Consider the following 15,753-nt stretch of genomic DNA (forward strand, 5'->3'; position numbering starts at 1 on the left):
TTATTGTCAACTCTGTAATCTATACATACAAACCCCGTTTCCATATGAGTTGGGAAATGGTGTTAGATGTAAATATAAACGGAATACAATGATTTGCAAATCCTTTTCAAGCCATATTCAGTTGAATATGCTACAAAGACAACATATTTGATGTTCAAACTCATAAACATTTTTTTTTTTTGCAAATAATCATTAACTTTAGAATTTGATGCCAGCAACACGTGACAAAGAAGTTGGGAAAGGTGGCAATAAATACTGATAAAGTTGAGGAATGCTCATCAAACACTTATTTGGAACATCCCACAGGTGTGCAGGCTAATTGGGAACAGGTGGGTGCCATGATTGGGTATAAAAACAGCTTCCCAAAATATGCTCAGTCATTCACAAGAAAGGATGGGGCGAGGTACACCCCTTTGTCCACAACTGCGTGAGCAAATAGTCAAACAGTTTAGGAACAACGTTTCTCAAAGTGCAATTGCAAGAAATTTAGGGGGAAAAAAAAAAAAATCCAAGATGGCGGCGCGCACAGACGCAGCGGCTTACGGCTCTCCATTTCAGTGCTCTTTCTTCCTTCTTTTCTTCATGTTTTTTTTCCTTTTGTGCACCACCTGTACTGCAAACACCCGGTACACCCGCCAGTCACTCTTGGATATCGGTAACTCGCACCAGATATCTGTTTCGAGCGACTTTCACCACGAGCACAACATCCCAGATGACATAGCGAGAGCACAGGGCTCTCCGTGGTTTGTTGTCGGGTCTGGGAGACGGCGTAGACGGAGGAGGGAGAGGAAGCAGAAGCGTGGCCGCAGGTCCGGCGTCTTGCTCAGGCTTAGGAAACAACCCCACAAGCCACCTCTACCGAGCCTGTTCCTCTCTAATGCCAGATCCCTTGTACAGAAGATGGACGACCTGGAGTTACAACTTGCTAGAAACCGCTATGTTCGGGACTGTTGTGCTATGATTATCACCGAAACCTGGCTTCACCCGGAAATACCCGATGCTAGCATGCAGCTAGCCGGACGCACTCTGCTCCGCCGGGACAGAACTAAGGACTCTGGTAAGAGCAGAGGAGGGGGGCTCTGTATCTACGTGCATGAGAACTGGTGCAACAACGGGACAATCACTGAACAGCACTGTTGCCCGGACGTGGAGTACATGTCTGTTAGATGTCGGCCTTTTTTTCTCCCGAGAGAGCTGTCTGTTGTTATCATCACGGCTGTGTATATTCCACCGGACGCCAAAGTAAACACAGCGCTCTCTCTTCTGCTGAACACCGTCAACGAACAGCAGCGGGCCCACCCCGACGGTGTTCATATCATAGCAGGGGATTTTAATAAGGCCAATCTGAAGACTGTACTCCCTAAGTTCTACCAGCACGTGAAGTGTTCTACAAGGGGCAAGAACACCCTGGACCACGTGTATACCAACATAAAGCACACGTACAGAGCTACACCCCTCCCCCAGCTTGGACAGTCAGACCATCTTTCCCTCCTGCTCTCTCCTACCTACACCCCCATCAGACGCCAGGCCAGGCCTATCACAAAGACTGTTATGACCTGGCCTGACGATGCACTCCCCAAACTTCAGGACTGCTTCCAACACACAGACTGGGACCTCTTCCAACAACAGGAGCTGGAGACAGCCACAGGAACGGTGCTGGACTACATAAAGTTCTGCATCGGGAATGTGACTGTGGAAAAAACCATCCGGGTTTACCCCAACAAGAAACCCTGGATGACCAGCCAGGTCCGCACACTCCTCAGGGCCCGCGACGCAGCCTTCAGGTCAGGGGACAGGGCACTGTACAGTGTTGCTAGAGCCGACCTGAAGAGAGGGATTAAAAAAGCAAAGGCGGACCACAGGAGGTGCATAGAGTCCCATCTGTCCAGCAAAAACTCACGGGAGGTGTGGCGGGGCATTCATGACATCACGAACTTCAGAGGCTGCAATATGACAACTGCGGATCAGAGTGCGACACTGGCAGAGGAGCTTAACTGTTTCTTTGCCCGTTTCGAAACCCCCCAGCGACACTCATCTGCTCCAGCCCTGCCCCCGCCCCCACCGGGCTCCGGCGCCACTCCACTCACTGTACAGGAGCACAGTGTCAGACGAGTGCTCCTGGCTGTGAACCCCAGGAAGGCTACCGGACCAGACGGAGTACCTGGAAAGGTGCTCAGGACGTGCGCCCACCAGCTCGCTCCCCCCCTCACCAGGATCTTCAACCTCTCCCTGGCTCAGGCAGTCATCCCATCCTGCCTGAAGTCATCTACAATAATCCCGGTGCCGAAGAAGTCTCCCATCACCAGCCTGAATAATTACCGACCAGTGGCCCTCACTCCGGTAATCATGAAGTGCTTCGAGCGACTTGTTCTCCAGCACATCAAGGACCATATCCCTCCAGACTTCGACCCCCACCAGTTCGCATACCGGGCGAACAGGTCCACAGAGGACGCCATCGCTGTTGCTCTCCACTCTGCTCTGAAACACCTGGAGCAGCAGCAGAGCTACGTCCGGATGCTCTCTGTGGACTATAGCTCTGCCTTCAATACAATAATCCCGGACAGACTCTGCAATAAACTGGACACTCTTGGCCTCCCCCCTCTCACAAACGCCTGGATAAGGGACTTCCTAACGGACCGACCCCAGAATGTGAGACTTGGCCCGCACCTCTCATCCTCCCGCACGCTGAGCATCGGCTCCCCACAGGGCTGTGTGCTGAGCCCCCTCCTCTACTGCCTTTACACCCATGACTGCAGTCCGGCCCACATTGACAACCTTACCGTCAAGTTCGCCGACGATACCACAGTGGTCGGGCTCATCTCCAGGGGTGACGAGGCTGCCTACAGAGAGGAGGTCCTGAAGCTGACGGCCTGGTCTTCGGAGAACAACCTCGCTCTCAACACCAGCAAGACCAGAGAGATCATCGTCGACTTCAGGAGGAGCAGCACCGACCCTGCCCCCCTCTACATCAACGGCGAGCCTGTAGACAGGGTCCACACCTTCAGGTACCTTGGAGTCCACATCTCTAATGACTTCTCCTGGACAGTCAACACCACATCAATCATCAAGAAGGCTCAGCAGCGGCTACACTTCCTTAGAGTCCTCGGGAAGTACAACCTGAAGCCTGACCTGCTGCTGACCTTCTACCGCTCGTCCATCGAGAGCCTGCTGACCTACTGTATTACGGTATGGTACGGCAGCTGCACTGCAGCAGACAGGGAGAGGCTGCAAAGAGTGGTCAAGACGGCTCAGAAGATCATCGGCCGCCCTCTCCCCTCTCTGACGGACATCTACACCTCCCGCTGCCTCAACAGAGCCAGTGCCATCATCAAGGACAGCACCCACCCTGGCTCTGACCTGTTCCACCTGCTGCCCTCTGGGAAGCGCTACAGGTGCATTAAAACCAAAACAAACAGGCTAAAGAACAGCTTCTTCCCCAGGGCCATAACCATCCTGAACGGACTGCCCCATTGTCCCTCATAACTGCCTTCTCTTCGGTGCAATAACCCATTCCACCAACCACCCTGTTTTTGTTTTTTGTTTTTTTTCATGTATATATTCATTTCACACCATATTCATTGCACTTCTACATTTTTTATATTTTTATATATTTGCACATTGTTTTTCTAGCATGCACACATTGCACTGTATGGAATGGCCTCAATCTCGTTACCTTGCGTAATGACAATAAAGCTGATTCTGATTCTGATTCTGATTTCAACATCTACGCTCCATAATATCATCAAAAGGTTCAGAGAATGTGGAGAAATCACTCCACGTAAGCGGCATGGCCGGAAACCAACATTGAATGAGCGTGACCTTCCATCCCTCAGACGGCACTGTATCAAAAACCCACATCAATCTCTAAAGGATATCACCACATGGGCTCAGGAACACTTCAGAAAACCACTGTCACTAAATTAGGGCTGCAACAACTAATCGATTAAATAGATTAAAATCGATTATAAAAATAGTTGCCGATTAATTTAGTCATCGATTCGTTGGATCTATGCTATGCGCATGCGCAGAGGCTTTTTTTTTTTATTATTATTTAAAAAAATATATATATGTAAATATATATTTTTTAAATAAACCTTTATTAAAAAAATAAAAATAAACCTTTATTTATAAACTGCAACATTTACAAACAACTGAGAAACAATAATCAAAATAAGTATGGTGCTAGTATGCTGTTTTTTTCCAATAAAATACTGGATAGGATAGAAATGTAGTTTGTCTCTTTTATCCGATTATTAATCGATCAATCGAAGTAATAATCGACAGATTAATCGATTATCACATTAATCGTTAGTTGCAGCCCTACACTAAATACAGTTGGTCGCTACATCTGTAAGTGCAAGATAAAGCTCTACTATGCAAAGCGAAAGCCATTTATCAACAACACCCAGAAACGCCGCCGGCTTCTCTGGGCCCGAGATCATCTAAGATGGACTCATGCAAAGTGGAAAAGTGTTCTGTGGTCTGACCAGTCCACATTTCAAATTGTTTTTGGAAATATTTGACATCGTGTCATCCGGACCAAAGGGGAAGCGAACCATCCAGACTGTTATCCACGCAAAGTTCAAAAGGCAGCATCTGTGATGGTATGGGGGTGTATTAGTGCCCAAGGCATGGGTAACTTACACATCTGGGAAGGCACCATTAATGCTGAAAGGTACATACAGCTTTTGGAACAACATATGCTGCCATCTAAGCGCCGTCTTTTCCATGGACGCCCCTGCTTATTTCAGCAAGACAATGCCAAGCCACATTCAGCACGTGTTACAACAGTGTGGCTTCGTAAAAAAAGAGTGCGGGTACTTTCCCGGTCCGCCTGCAGTCCAGACCTGTCTCCCATCGAAAATGTGTGGCGCATTATGAAGCGTAAAATACGACAGCGGAGACCCCGGACTGTTGAACGACTGAAGCTCTACATAAAACAAGAATGGGAAAGAATTCCACTTTCAAAGCTTGAACAATTAGTTTCCTCAGTTCCCAATCGTTTATTGAGTGTTGTTAAAAGAAAAGGTGATGTAACACAGTGGTGAACATGCCCTTTCCCAACTACTTTGGCACGTGTTGCAGCCATGAAAGTTTTTAGACTCGTGTAAAAATGAGCTAGACCTACAATGTAGTATTAAATGTTTGTGGACATGATGCTCTGACACGTATTCATGTGATGTGGTGGCATGTTTGACTTGTGACTTAACATCCTTTTTGTGCAGGTTCTCATCAACACTTGACTAAATATTGCCATTGTAATGCATAACCACACACGGTGTAATGGTATGACATCATCCACAGAATAGTTGACTAAATATTGCCATTGTAGTGAATAACCACACAGGGTGTAATGGTATGACATCATCCACAGAACATGCACACCCCAAGAGAGATGTGATCTCCTGACTGTGAGGCCAACATGCTAACCATCTCATTGAAGTGATGTAGTTTTCCTAACATGGTCCCCAGGCCACACTGTGGACAATGTCTCTGTCACCATTGTGCATGATAGCTGGCGGTGTGACCCCAAAATGCAGAGAGGACAGGCAAAGTGCAGAAAATAAGGTCTTTGTTTTGCAAGGAAGGTGACACTGACAAATAAACCCTCTTGTTCATTGATGTGGGACAGGTGTGCCACCTAATCACTAATCAGGAGCAGGTGAGGAGAAGCAGCTCTGAAGCCGGAGGTAAAGTTTCTGAGAAAGAGAGCAGACAGGAAGTGGAATGAAAAATAATGGAAAAAAACAGAGCATCAATAAACTTATTAAGTATTCACAGCTTTGTTTTAATGTTGTAGCCTAATTCCAGGATGGAATACCTTCATTTTTCTCCTCAAAATTCTACACACAATACCCCATTATGACAATGCCAAAACATTGTTTTACATTTTTTTGCAAACATATTAGAAATAAAAGACTAATAAGTCACACGTGCATAAGTATTCACAGCCTTTGCCACCAAGTGCAAAAGTGAGTTCAGGTGCATCCTGGTCCAACTGATCATCCTTGAGATGTTCCTACAGCTTCCACCTGTGGCAAATTCAGTTGGTTGGCCATGATGTGGACAGGTCTACATATAAGGTCCACCACACTTGACAAGAAGCAAGTGTTTGTAGATCTCTGAGACAGGACACATCTGCTTGTAGATCTCTGAGACAGGACACATTTGGTTGTAGATCTCTGAGACAGGACACATCTGGTTGTAGATCTCTGAGACAGGACACATCTGGTTGTAGATCTCTGAGACAGGACACATCTGCTTGTAGATCTCTGAGACAGGACACATCTGCTTGTAGATCTCTGAGACAGGACACATCTGGTTGTAGATCTCTGAGACAGAACACATCTGGTTGTAGATCTCTGAGACAGGACACATCTGCTTGTAGATCTCTGAGACAGGACACATCTGGTTGTAGATCTCTGAGACAGGACACATCTGGTTGTAGATCTCTGAGACAGGACACATCTGGTTGTAGATCTCTGAGACAGGACACATCTGGTTGTAGATCTCTGAGACAGAACACATCTGGTTGTAGATCTCTGAGACAGGACACATCTGGTTGTAGATCTCTGAGACAGGACACATCTGCTTGTAGATCTCTGAGACAGGACACATCTGGTTGTAGATCTCTGAGACAGGACACATCTGCTTGTAGATCTCTGAGACAGGACACATCTGGTTGTAGATCTCTGAGACAGGACACATCTGGTTGTAGATCTCTGAGACAGGACACATCTGGTTGTAGATCTCTGAGACAGAACACATCTGGTTGTAGATCTCTGAGACAGAACACATCTGGTTGTAGATCTCTGAGACAGGACACATCTGGTTGTAGATCTCTGAGACAGGACACATCTGCTTGTAGATCTCTGAGACAGGACACATCTGCTTGTAGATCTCTGAGACAGGACATATCTGGTTGTAGATCTCTGAGACAGGACACATCTGGGGAAGGTACAGAAACATCTCTGTTGCCTTCATGGTCTCAATGAGCAGAATGGTCTCCATCATCCATAAACTGAAGACGTTTGGAACCACCAGGACTCTTCTTAGAGCTGGGGGAGAAGGGCCCTTGTCAGGGAGGTGACCAAGACCATGGTCACTTTGTTAGAGTTACAGCATTCCTCTGTGGGGACAGGAGAAGCTTCTAGAAAGACAACCATCTCTGCAGCAATCCACCAATCAGGCCTGTATGGTAGAGTGGCCAGACTGAAGACATTTCTTAGTACAAAGTTTGCCAAAATGCACCTGAAAGACTCTCAGACCTTGAGAAACTAAATTCTCTGGTCTGGTGAGACAAAGATTGAAGTCTTTGGTGTGAATGCCAGGCCTCATGTTTGGAGGAAACAAGGGACCGCTCATGCATGGTGGTGGCAGAATCATCACGCATTGTGGTGGCAGCATCATGCATGGTGGTGGCAGCCTCATGCATGGTGATGGCAGCATCATGCACGGTGGTGGCAGCATCATGCATGGTGGTGGCAGCATCACGCACGGTGGTGGCAGCGTCATGCATGGTGGTGGCAGCGTCATGCATGGTGGTGGCAGCGTCATGCATGGTGGTGGCAGCGTCATGCATGGTGGTGGCAGTGTCATGCATGGTGGTGGCAGCATCATGCATGGTGGTGGCAGCGTCATCCATGGTGGTGGCAGTGTCATGCATGGTGGTGGCAGCATCATGCATGGTGGTGGCAGCGTCATGCATGGTGGTGGCAGCGTCATGCATGGTGGTGGCAGTGTCATGCATGGTGGTGGCAGCATCATGCACGGTGGTGGCAGCGTCATGCATGGTGGTGGCAGCGTCATGCATGGTGGTGGCAGCGTCATGCAAGGTGGTGGCAGCGTCATGCATGGTGGTGGCAGCATCACGCACGGTGGTGGCAGCGTCATGCATGGTGGTGGCAGCGTCATGCACGGTGGTGGCAGCGTCATGCATGGTGGTGGCAGTGTCATGCAAGGTGGTGGCAGCGTCATGCATGGTGGTGGCAGCATCACGCACGGTGGTGGCAGCGTCATGCATGGTGGTGGCAGCGTCATGCACGGTGGTGGCAGCGTCATGCATGGTGGTGGCAGTGTCATGCATGGTGATGGCAGCATCATGCACGGTGGTGGCAGCATCATGCATGGTGGTGGCAGCATCACGCACGGTGGTGGCAGCGTCATGCATGGTGGTGGCAGCGTCATGCATGGTGGTGGCAGCGTCATGCATGGTGGTGGCAGCGTCATGCATGGTGGTGGCAGTGTCATGCATGGTGGTGGCAGCATCATGCATGGTGGTGGCAGCGTCATCCATGGTGGTGGCAGTGTCATGCATGGTGGTGGCAGCATCATGCATGGTGGTGGCAGCGTCATGCATGGTGGTGGCAGCGTCATGCATGGTGGTGGCAGTGTCATGCATGGTGGTGGCAGCATCATGCACGGTGGTGGCAGCGTCATGCATGGTGGTGGCAGCGTCATGCATGGTGGTGGCAGCGTCATGCAAGGTGGTGGCAGCGTCATGCATGGTGGTGGCAGCATCACGCACGGTGGTGGCAGCGTCATGCATGGTGGTGGCAGCGTCATGCACGGTGGTGGCAGCGTCATGCATGGTGGTGGCAGCGTCATGCATGGTGGTGGCAGCGTCATGCATGGTGGTGGCAGTGTCATGCATGGTGGTGGCAGCGTCATGCATGGTGGTGGCAGTGTCATGCATGGTGGTGGCAGCGTCATGCATGGTGGTGGCAGCATCATGCATGGTGGTGGCAGCGTCATGCATGGTGGTGGCAGCGTCATGCATGGTGGTGGCAGCATCATGCATGGTGGTGGCAGCGTCATGCATGGTGGTGGCAGCGTCATGCATGGTGGTGGCAGCGTCATGCATGGTGGTGGCAGCGTCATGCATGGTGGTGGCAGCATCATGCATGGTGGTGGCAGCGTAATGCATGGTGGTGGCAGTGTCATGCATGGTGGTGGCAGCATCATGCATGGTGGTGGCAGCGTCATGCATGGTGGTGGCAGTGTCATGCATGGTGGTGGCAGCATCATGCATGGTGGTGGCAGCGTCATGCATGGTGGTGGCAGCGTCATGCATGGTGGTGGCAGCGTCATGCATGGTGGTGGCAGCATCATGCTGTGGGGATGTTTTTCAGCTGCAGGAACTGGGAGACTAGTCAGGGTAGAGGGAAACATGAATGCAGCAAGGTACAGAGACATCCCATCCTTCACTCAGTGTGGCTTGTGCAGCCCTTTGACACACTTGTGATTAAGGGCTATATAAATAAACTCATTGATTGATTGACCTCTGGACCAAACAAAGACATGTTGCAAACAAAAAAACGTTTTTTTTAATCTTACAAAGTGTTGATGAGAATCCATCTCACCATGACAGCAATGCAAATGTATATATGAAACATAAATACAAATGTATATATGAAATATAAATATACATGTATATATGAAATATCAATGCAAACGTATATATGAACTATAAATACAAATGCATATATATGTGAGCAACAGTCTAACTCTTGTCTGTCTTCTCTCCCGTCTGTCTTCTTCTCTCTTCCAGCTAAAAGCAAAGGTACTTTTTCCACATCTTTCCTTTTCCAACTTTATGAAAAGCGGCGCCTCCTCTGTGAGTGAGTGAATGAATGAATGAGTGAGTGAGTGAGTGAGTGAGTGAGTGAGTGAGTGAGTGAGTGAGTGAGTGAGTGAATGAGTGAGTGAGAGCAACAACATATGTACTGCAACACCCTTCATGTGTGCTCCCACTTGACCATTGGGTTAGTCGTTAGTTAGTAAATTAGTCATTGGGTTAGTTGGTAGTTAGTGAGTTAGTCTTTGGGTTAGTGGCTAGTTAGTGAGTTAGTCATTGGGTTAGTCATTAGTTGGTTAGTTCGTCGTTGGGTTAGTGGTTAGTTGGTGAGTTAGTCATTGGGTTAGTCCTCAAGTCACTTTCCACTTGATTGCTGAGCTGCTAATTGGCTTGAGGGCGGCGTGAAGTTTCCAGAGTTGCTGAAAGATGTTCTAGAAGAACTCATTCCTGACCTCCATCATGTTTACCATAAAGTTCACTGCTGACACGTCCTCTGCTCACAGCTAATCTACTAAATCCTATCCAGTCTCAAGTGTGATCAAAACAAACATAACTATGTGTTCTGTGCTGATAACACAAGTGTTCATTGCCAGGTCCTTAAAGAGGACATGGCTTCCATCCATCACTTTTACTCAGCAAATACTTTTTGTTTTTGGCCGCAAACACAACAAAAACATGAGTAAAAAACATCAATCTAGCAAAAGTGGTCATTTAGTGCCGTGAAAACTTGGCCAGTTTGTCATATCAGCCAGCGATGTGTTTAGGGCCACACAAAAAGTGGGACAAGTCCAACACTGCACATGAAGTGTAAATGCCAGACTCCTCAATCACACGTGTGCTTATTCTACTATCATTTATGTTCATTTATAGATATTCATCATGAAATGATGTTACTCCATGACAGAAATGCTCATAAAAAGTGATATTTTACTGACATAAAAGTTACATACACTTTATCCCTTGCTTACATTTCATTGTGCAACATGAGAATGTTTCAGGGGAATTCAATGAGCTCTCTGAAAGGGCTACAAATTATTTCCAAAGTAGGACCCCCACCCAGACTGGACTAAACAAGTCAAAGTCAGCTTTATTGTCCATTCTTCACATGTACAAGACATAGAAGGAATGTTTTCAGCCCAGTCCCACTCAAGAGCAGACATGCTTTACAGGGCACACCTTAAAAAGGTGGGAGACAGGTAACCATTGGAGGGGTGAGTAAAAAAACATATTCAGTCTATGGCTGGACTCCTGGGGAGGGGGTCCAGATTGAAGGCAGAAAAAAAAAAACACCTCAATAACAGGACAAGACAAGACAGCAAGAAGGGAGAGACAGAGAGGGAGGGGAAATGCCACCGCCTCCACCAAGTGCCAAGCCAGAAAAAAACAACAACCATACAAAGATTAGAACCGTGCCAAATATATGACACTGTATGTATGAAAGGTGGCTTGTTTGGTGCAGCTGTGAGTTAGGGCTGGTCATCACTGGATCACTGTGAGTTAGGGCTGGTCTGGGTGGTCATCACTGGATCACTGTGAGTTAGGGTGGTCATCACTGGATCACTGTGAGTCAGGGTGGTCATCACTGGATCACTGTGAGTCAGGGTGGTCATCACTGGATCACTGTGAGTTAGGGCTGGTCTGGGTGGTCATCACTGGATCACTGTGAGTCAGGGTGGTCATCACTGGATCACTGTGAGTTAGGGCTGGTCTGGGTGGTCATCACTGGATCACTGTGAGTTAGGGCTGGTCAGGGTGGTCATCACTGGATCACTGTGAGTCAGGGTGGTCATCACTGGATCACTGTGAGTTAGGGCTGGTCAGGGTGGTCATCACTGGATCACTGTGAGTTAGGGCTGGTCAGGGTTTTCATCACTGGATCACTGTGAGTTAGGGCTGGTCTGGGTGGTCATCACTGGATCACTGTGAGTTAGGGTGGTCATCACTGGATCACTGTGAGTCAGGGTGGTCATCACTGGATCACTGTGAGTCAGGGTGGTCATCACTGGATCACTGTGAGTTAGGGCTGGTCTGGGTGGTCATCACTGGATCACTGTGAGTCAGGGTGGTCATCACTGGATCACTGTGAGTTAGGGCTGGTCTGGGTGGTCATCACTGGATCACTGTGAGTTAGGGCTGGTCAGGGTGGTCATCACTGGATCACTGTGAGTCAGGGTGGTCATCACTGGATCACTGTGAGTTAGGGCTGGTCAGGGTGGTCATCACTGGATCACTGTGAGTCAGGGTGGTCATCACTGGATCACTGTGAGTTAGGGCTGGTCTGGGTGGTCATCACTGGATCACTGTGAGTCAGGGTGATCATCACTGGATCACTGTGAGTTAGGGCTGGTCAGGGTGGTCATCACTGGATCACTGTGAGTCAGGGTGATCATCACTGGATCACTGTGAGTTAGGGCTGGTCAGGGTGGTCATCACTGGATCACTGTGAGTTAGGGCTGGTCTGGGTGGTCATCACTGGATCACTGTGAGTCAGGGTGATCATCACTGGATCACTGTGAGTTAGGGCTGGTCAGGGTGGTCATCACTGGATCACTGTGAGTCAGGGTGATCATCACTGGATCACTGTGAGTTAGGGCTGGTCAGGGTGGTCATCACTGGATCACTGTGAGTCAGGGTGATCATCACTGGATCACTGTGAGTTAAGGCTGGTCAGGGTGGTCATCACTGGATCACTGTGAGTCAGGGTGATCATCACTGGATCACTGTGAGTTAGGGCTGGTCAGGGTGGTCATCACTGGATCACTGTGAGTTAGGGCTGGTCTGGGTGGTCATCACTGGATCACTGTGAGTCAGGGTGATCATCACTGGATCACTGTGAGTTAGGGCTGGTCAGGGTGGTCATCACTGGATCACTGTGAGTCAGGGTGATCATCACTGGATCTCTGTGAGTTAGGGCTGGTCAGGGTGGTCATCACTGGATCACTGTGAGTCAGGGTGGTCATCACTGGATCACTGTGACTTAGGGCTGGTCAGGGTGGTCATCACTGGATCACTGTGAGTTAGGGCTGGTCAGGGTGGTCATCACTGGATCACTGTGAGTCAGGGCTGGTCAGGGTGGTCATCACTGGATCACTGTGAGTTAGGGCTGGTCAGGGTGGTCATCACTGGATCACTGTGAGTTAGGGCTGGTCAGGGTGGTCATCACTGGATCACTGTGAGTTATCACTGGATCACTGTGAGTTATCAGAATCAGAATCAGAATCAGAATCAGCTTTATTGTCATTACGCAAGGTAACGAGATTGAGGCCATTCCATACAGTGCGATGTGTGCATGCTAGAAAAACAATGTGCAAATATATAAAAATATAAAAAATGTAGAAGTGCAATGAATATGGTGTGAAATGAATATATACATGAAAAAAAAAAACCAAAAAACAGGGTGGTTGGTGGAATGGGTTATTGCACCGAAAAGAAGGCAGTTATGAGGGACAATGGGGCAGTCCGTTTAGGATGGTTATGGCCCTGGGGAAGAAGCTGGATCACTGTGAGTTAGGGCTGGTCAGGGTGGTCATCACTGGATCACTGCTAACAAACTTCTTTCTGAGACAATCTGGGATCAGTAAATAACCACAGACATTTTACAGTTAACGTTAAAAACAGAAAAGGATCATTTTGCAGAATCATTGTTGGTGATGTTGTCCATAATGAACCAAAAGACCATTTTGTCTTCATCTACAAGATCTTGGTATCCAACAAAAATTATATTTACTGTATTTTGATATTAGAAGTGAGCAAGTGTTACTGAAGAATGAATACGTTAGAAGAGCTACATTTCAGCTAGTCTTCTGTTTACTAAGATTGTTAGTGTTCAGTTGACATGTTAGGTGCGGTGGAACCTCCGTTCATTGGTTCTTCAACATGGTTCGTGACATGTTAGGTGTGGTGGAACCTCCGTTCATTGGTTCTTCAACATGGTTTGTGACATGTTAGGTGTGGTGGAACCTCCGTTCATTGGTTCTTCAACATGGTTTGTGACATGTTAGGTGCGGTGGAACCTCCGTTCATTGGTTCTTCAACATGGTTCGTGATATGTTAGGTGCGGTGGAACCTGCGTTCATTGGTTCTTCAACATGGTTCGTGACATGTTAGGTGTGGTGGAACCTCCGTTCATTGGTTCTTCAACATGGTTCGTGACATGTTAGGTGTGGTGGAACCTCCGTTCATTGGTTCTTCAACATGGTTTGTGACATGTTAGGTGTGGTGGAACCTCCGTTCATTGGTTCTTCAACATGGTTCGTGACATGTTAGGTGTGGTGGAACCTCCGTTCATTGGTTCTTCAACATGGTTTGTGACATGTTAGGTGTGGTGGAACCTCCGTTCATTGGTTCTACAACATGGTTCGTGACATGTTAGGTGTGGTGGAACCTGCGTTCATTGGTTCTTCAACATGGTTTGTGACATGTTAGGTGCGGTGGAACCTCCGTTCATTGGTTCTTCAGCATGGTTCGTGACATGTTAGGTGTGGTGGAACCTCCGTTCATTGGTTCTTCAACATGGTTTGTGACATGTTAGGTGTGGTGGAACCTCCGTTCATTGGTTCTTCAACATGGTTTGTGATATGTTAGGTGTGGTGGAACCTGCGTTCATTGGTTCTTCAACATGGTTCGTGACATGTTAGGTGTGGTGGAACCTCCGTTCATTGGTTCTTCAACATGGTTCGTGACATGTTAGGTGTGGTGGAACCTCCGTTCATTGGTTCTTCAACATGGTTCGTGACATGTTAGGTGTGGTGGAACCTCCGTTCATTGGTTCTTCAACATGGTTCGTGACATGTTAGGTGTGGTGGAACCTCCGTTCATTGGTTCTTCAACATGGTTCGTGACATGTTAGGTGTGGTGGAACCTGCGTTCATTGGTTCTTCAACATGGTTTGTGACATGTTAGGTGTGGTGGAACCTCCGTTCATTGGTTCTTCAACATGGTTTGTGACATGTTAGGTGTGGTGGAACCTCCGTTCATTGGTTCTTCAACATGGTTCGTGACATGTTAGGTGTGGTGGAACCTCCGTTCATTGGTTCTTCAACATGGTTCGTGACATGTTAGGTGTGGTGGAACCTCCGTTCATTGGTTCTTCAACATGGTTCGTGACATGTTAGGTGCGGTGGAACCTCCGTTCATTGGTTCTTCAACATGGTTCGTGACATGTTAGGTACGGTGGAACCTCCGTTCATTGGTTCTTCAACATGGTTTGTGACATGTTAGGTGAGGTGGAACCTCCGTTCATTGGTTCTTCAACATAGTTTGTGACATGTTAGGTGTGGTGGAACCTCCGTTCATTGGTTCTTCAACATGACATTGAAAATGTGTGAAGGCTAAAATATGAGAAGGGAGACTGTTGAACAACTTAAGTTGTACATCAAGCAAGAATGGGAAATAGTTCCACTTCAAAAATGTGTCTCCTCAGTTCCCAAACCTTTACTGAGTGTTGTTAAAAGGAAAGGCCATGTAACACAATGGTAAAAATGCCTTTTTTGCAATGTGTTGCTGCCATTACATTCTAACTTCATGATTATTTGCAAAAAAGAAGAAAGTTTGTCAGTGTGAACATGAAATATCTTGTCTTTGCAGTCTATTTAATTGAATATAAGTTGAAAAGGATTTGTTGTATTCTCTTTTTATTTAACATTTACACAACCTGACTGCTCTTCTACCAGCCATGTGACAAGTGAAGTGTGTGCTACCATGCCAGGTCCTCTGCTACCATCTGCTCACACAAACAACGCCCACGTCTGGGGGGGGGGGGGGGGCACACACACACACCCAAAACACCAACTGTTATGTAACAAACATATCAACCTTTCATATCAGCTCTTTCTGCTATGACAGACTTTTTCTTCACACACCCTAATGCATCAATAGGTCTGCTCACTAATGCATCAACAGGTCTGCTCACTAATGCATCAATAGGTCTGCTCACTAATACATCAATAGGTCTGCTCACTAATGCATCAATAGGTCTGCTCACTAATGCATCAACAGGTCTGCTCACTAATGCATTAATAGGTCTGTTCACTAAGAAGGATATATATTTGATATCACACGCCCCGTGTCACAGCACAGCCATATTGTGGGCTGCTCTGAGCTGTCAGGGATCCGCTGCCAAAAAACAGCAACAGTGGTTAGGGTTAGGGTTAGGGTTGGGGTTAGGGTTAGGGTTA

The 15,753-nt window shown here is 47.7% G+C and overlaps 1 protein-coding gene across 2 annotated transcripts in view; it reads left to right on the top strand.

Moving 5' to 3' along the window:
* Nucleotides 1–15,753, top strand: part of LOC133624099 (neurexin-3a-like) — a 180,868-nt gene that overhangs the window by 44,171 nt on the left and 120,944 nt on the right. For both annotated transcript variants that reach the window (XM_061987717.1, XM_072916154.1), the window contains exon 5: nt 9,551–9,616. In XM_061987717.1, the coding sequence (XP_061843701.1) occupies nt 9,551–9,616 (66 nt within the window). The remainder of the gene's footprint in view (nt 1–9,550; nt 9,617–15,753) is intronic.

Source organism: Nerophis lumbriciformis, linkage group LG26 (genome assembly GCF_033978685.3).
Source record: "Nerophis lumbriciformis linkage group LG26, RoL_Nlum_v2.1, whole genome shotgun sequence".
Taxonomy (NCBI): Eukaryota; Metazoa; Chordata; class Actinopteri; order Syngnathiformes; family Syngnathidae; genus Nerophis; species Nerophis lumbriciformis.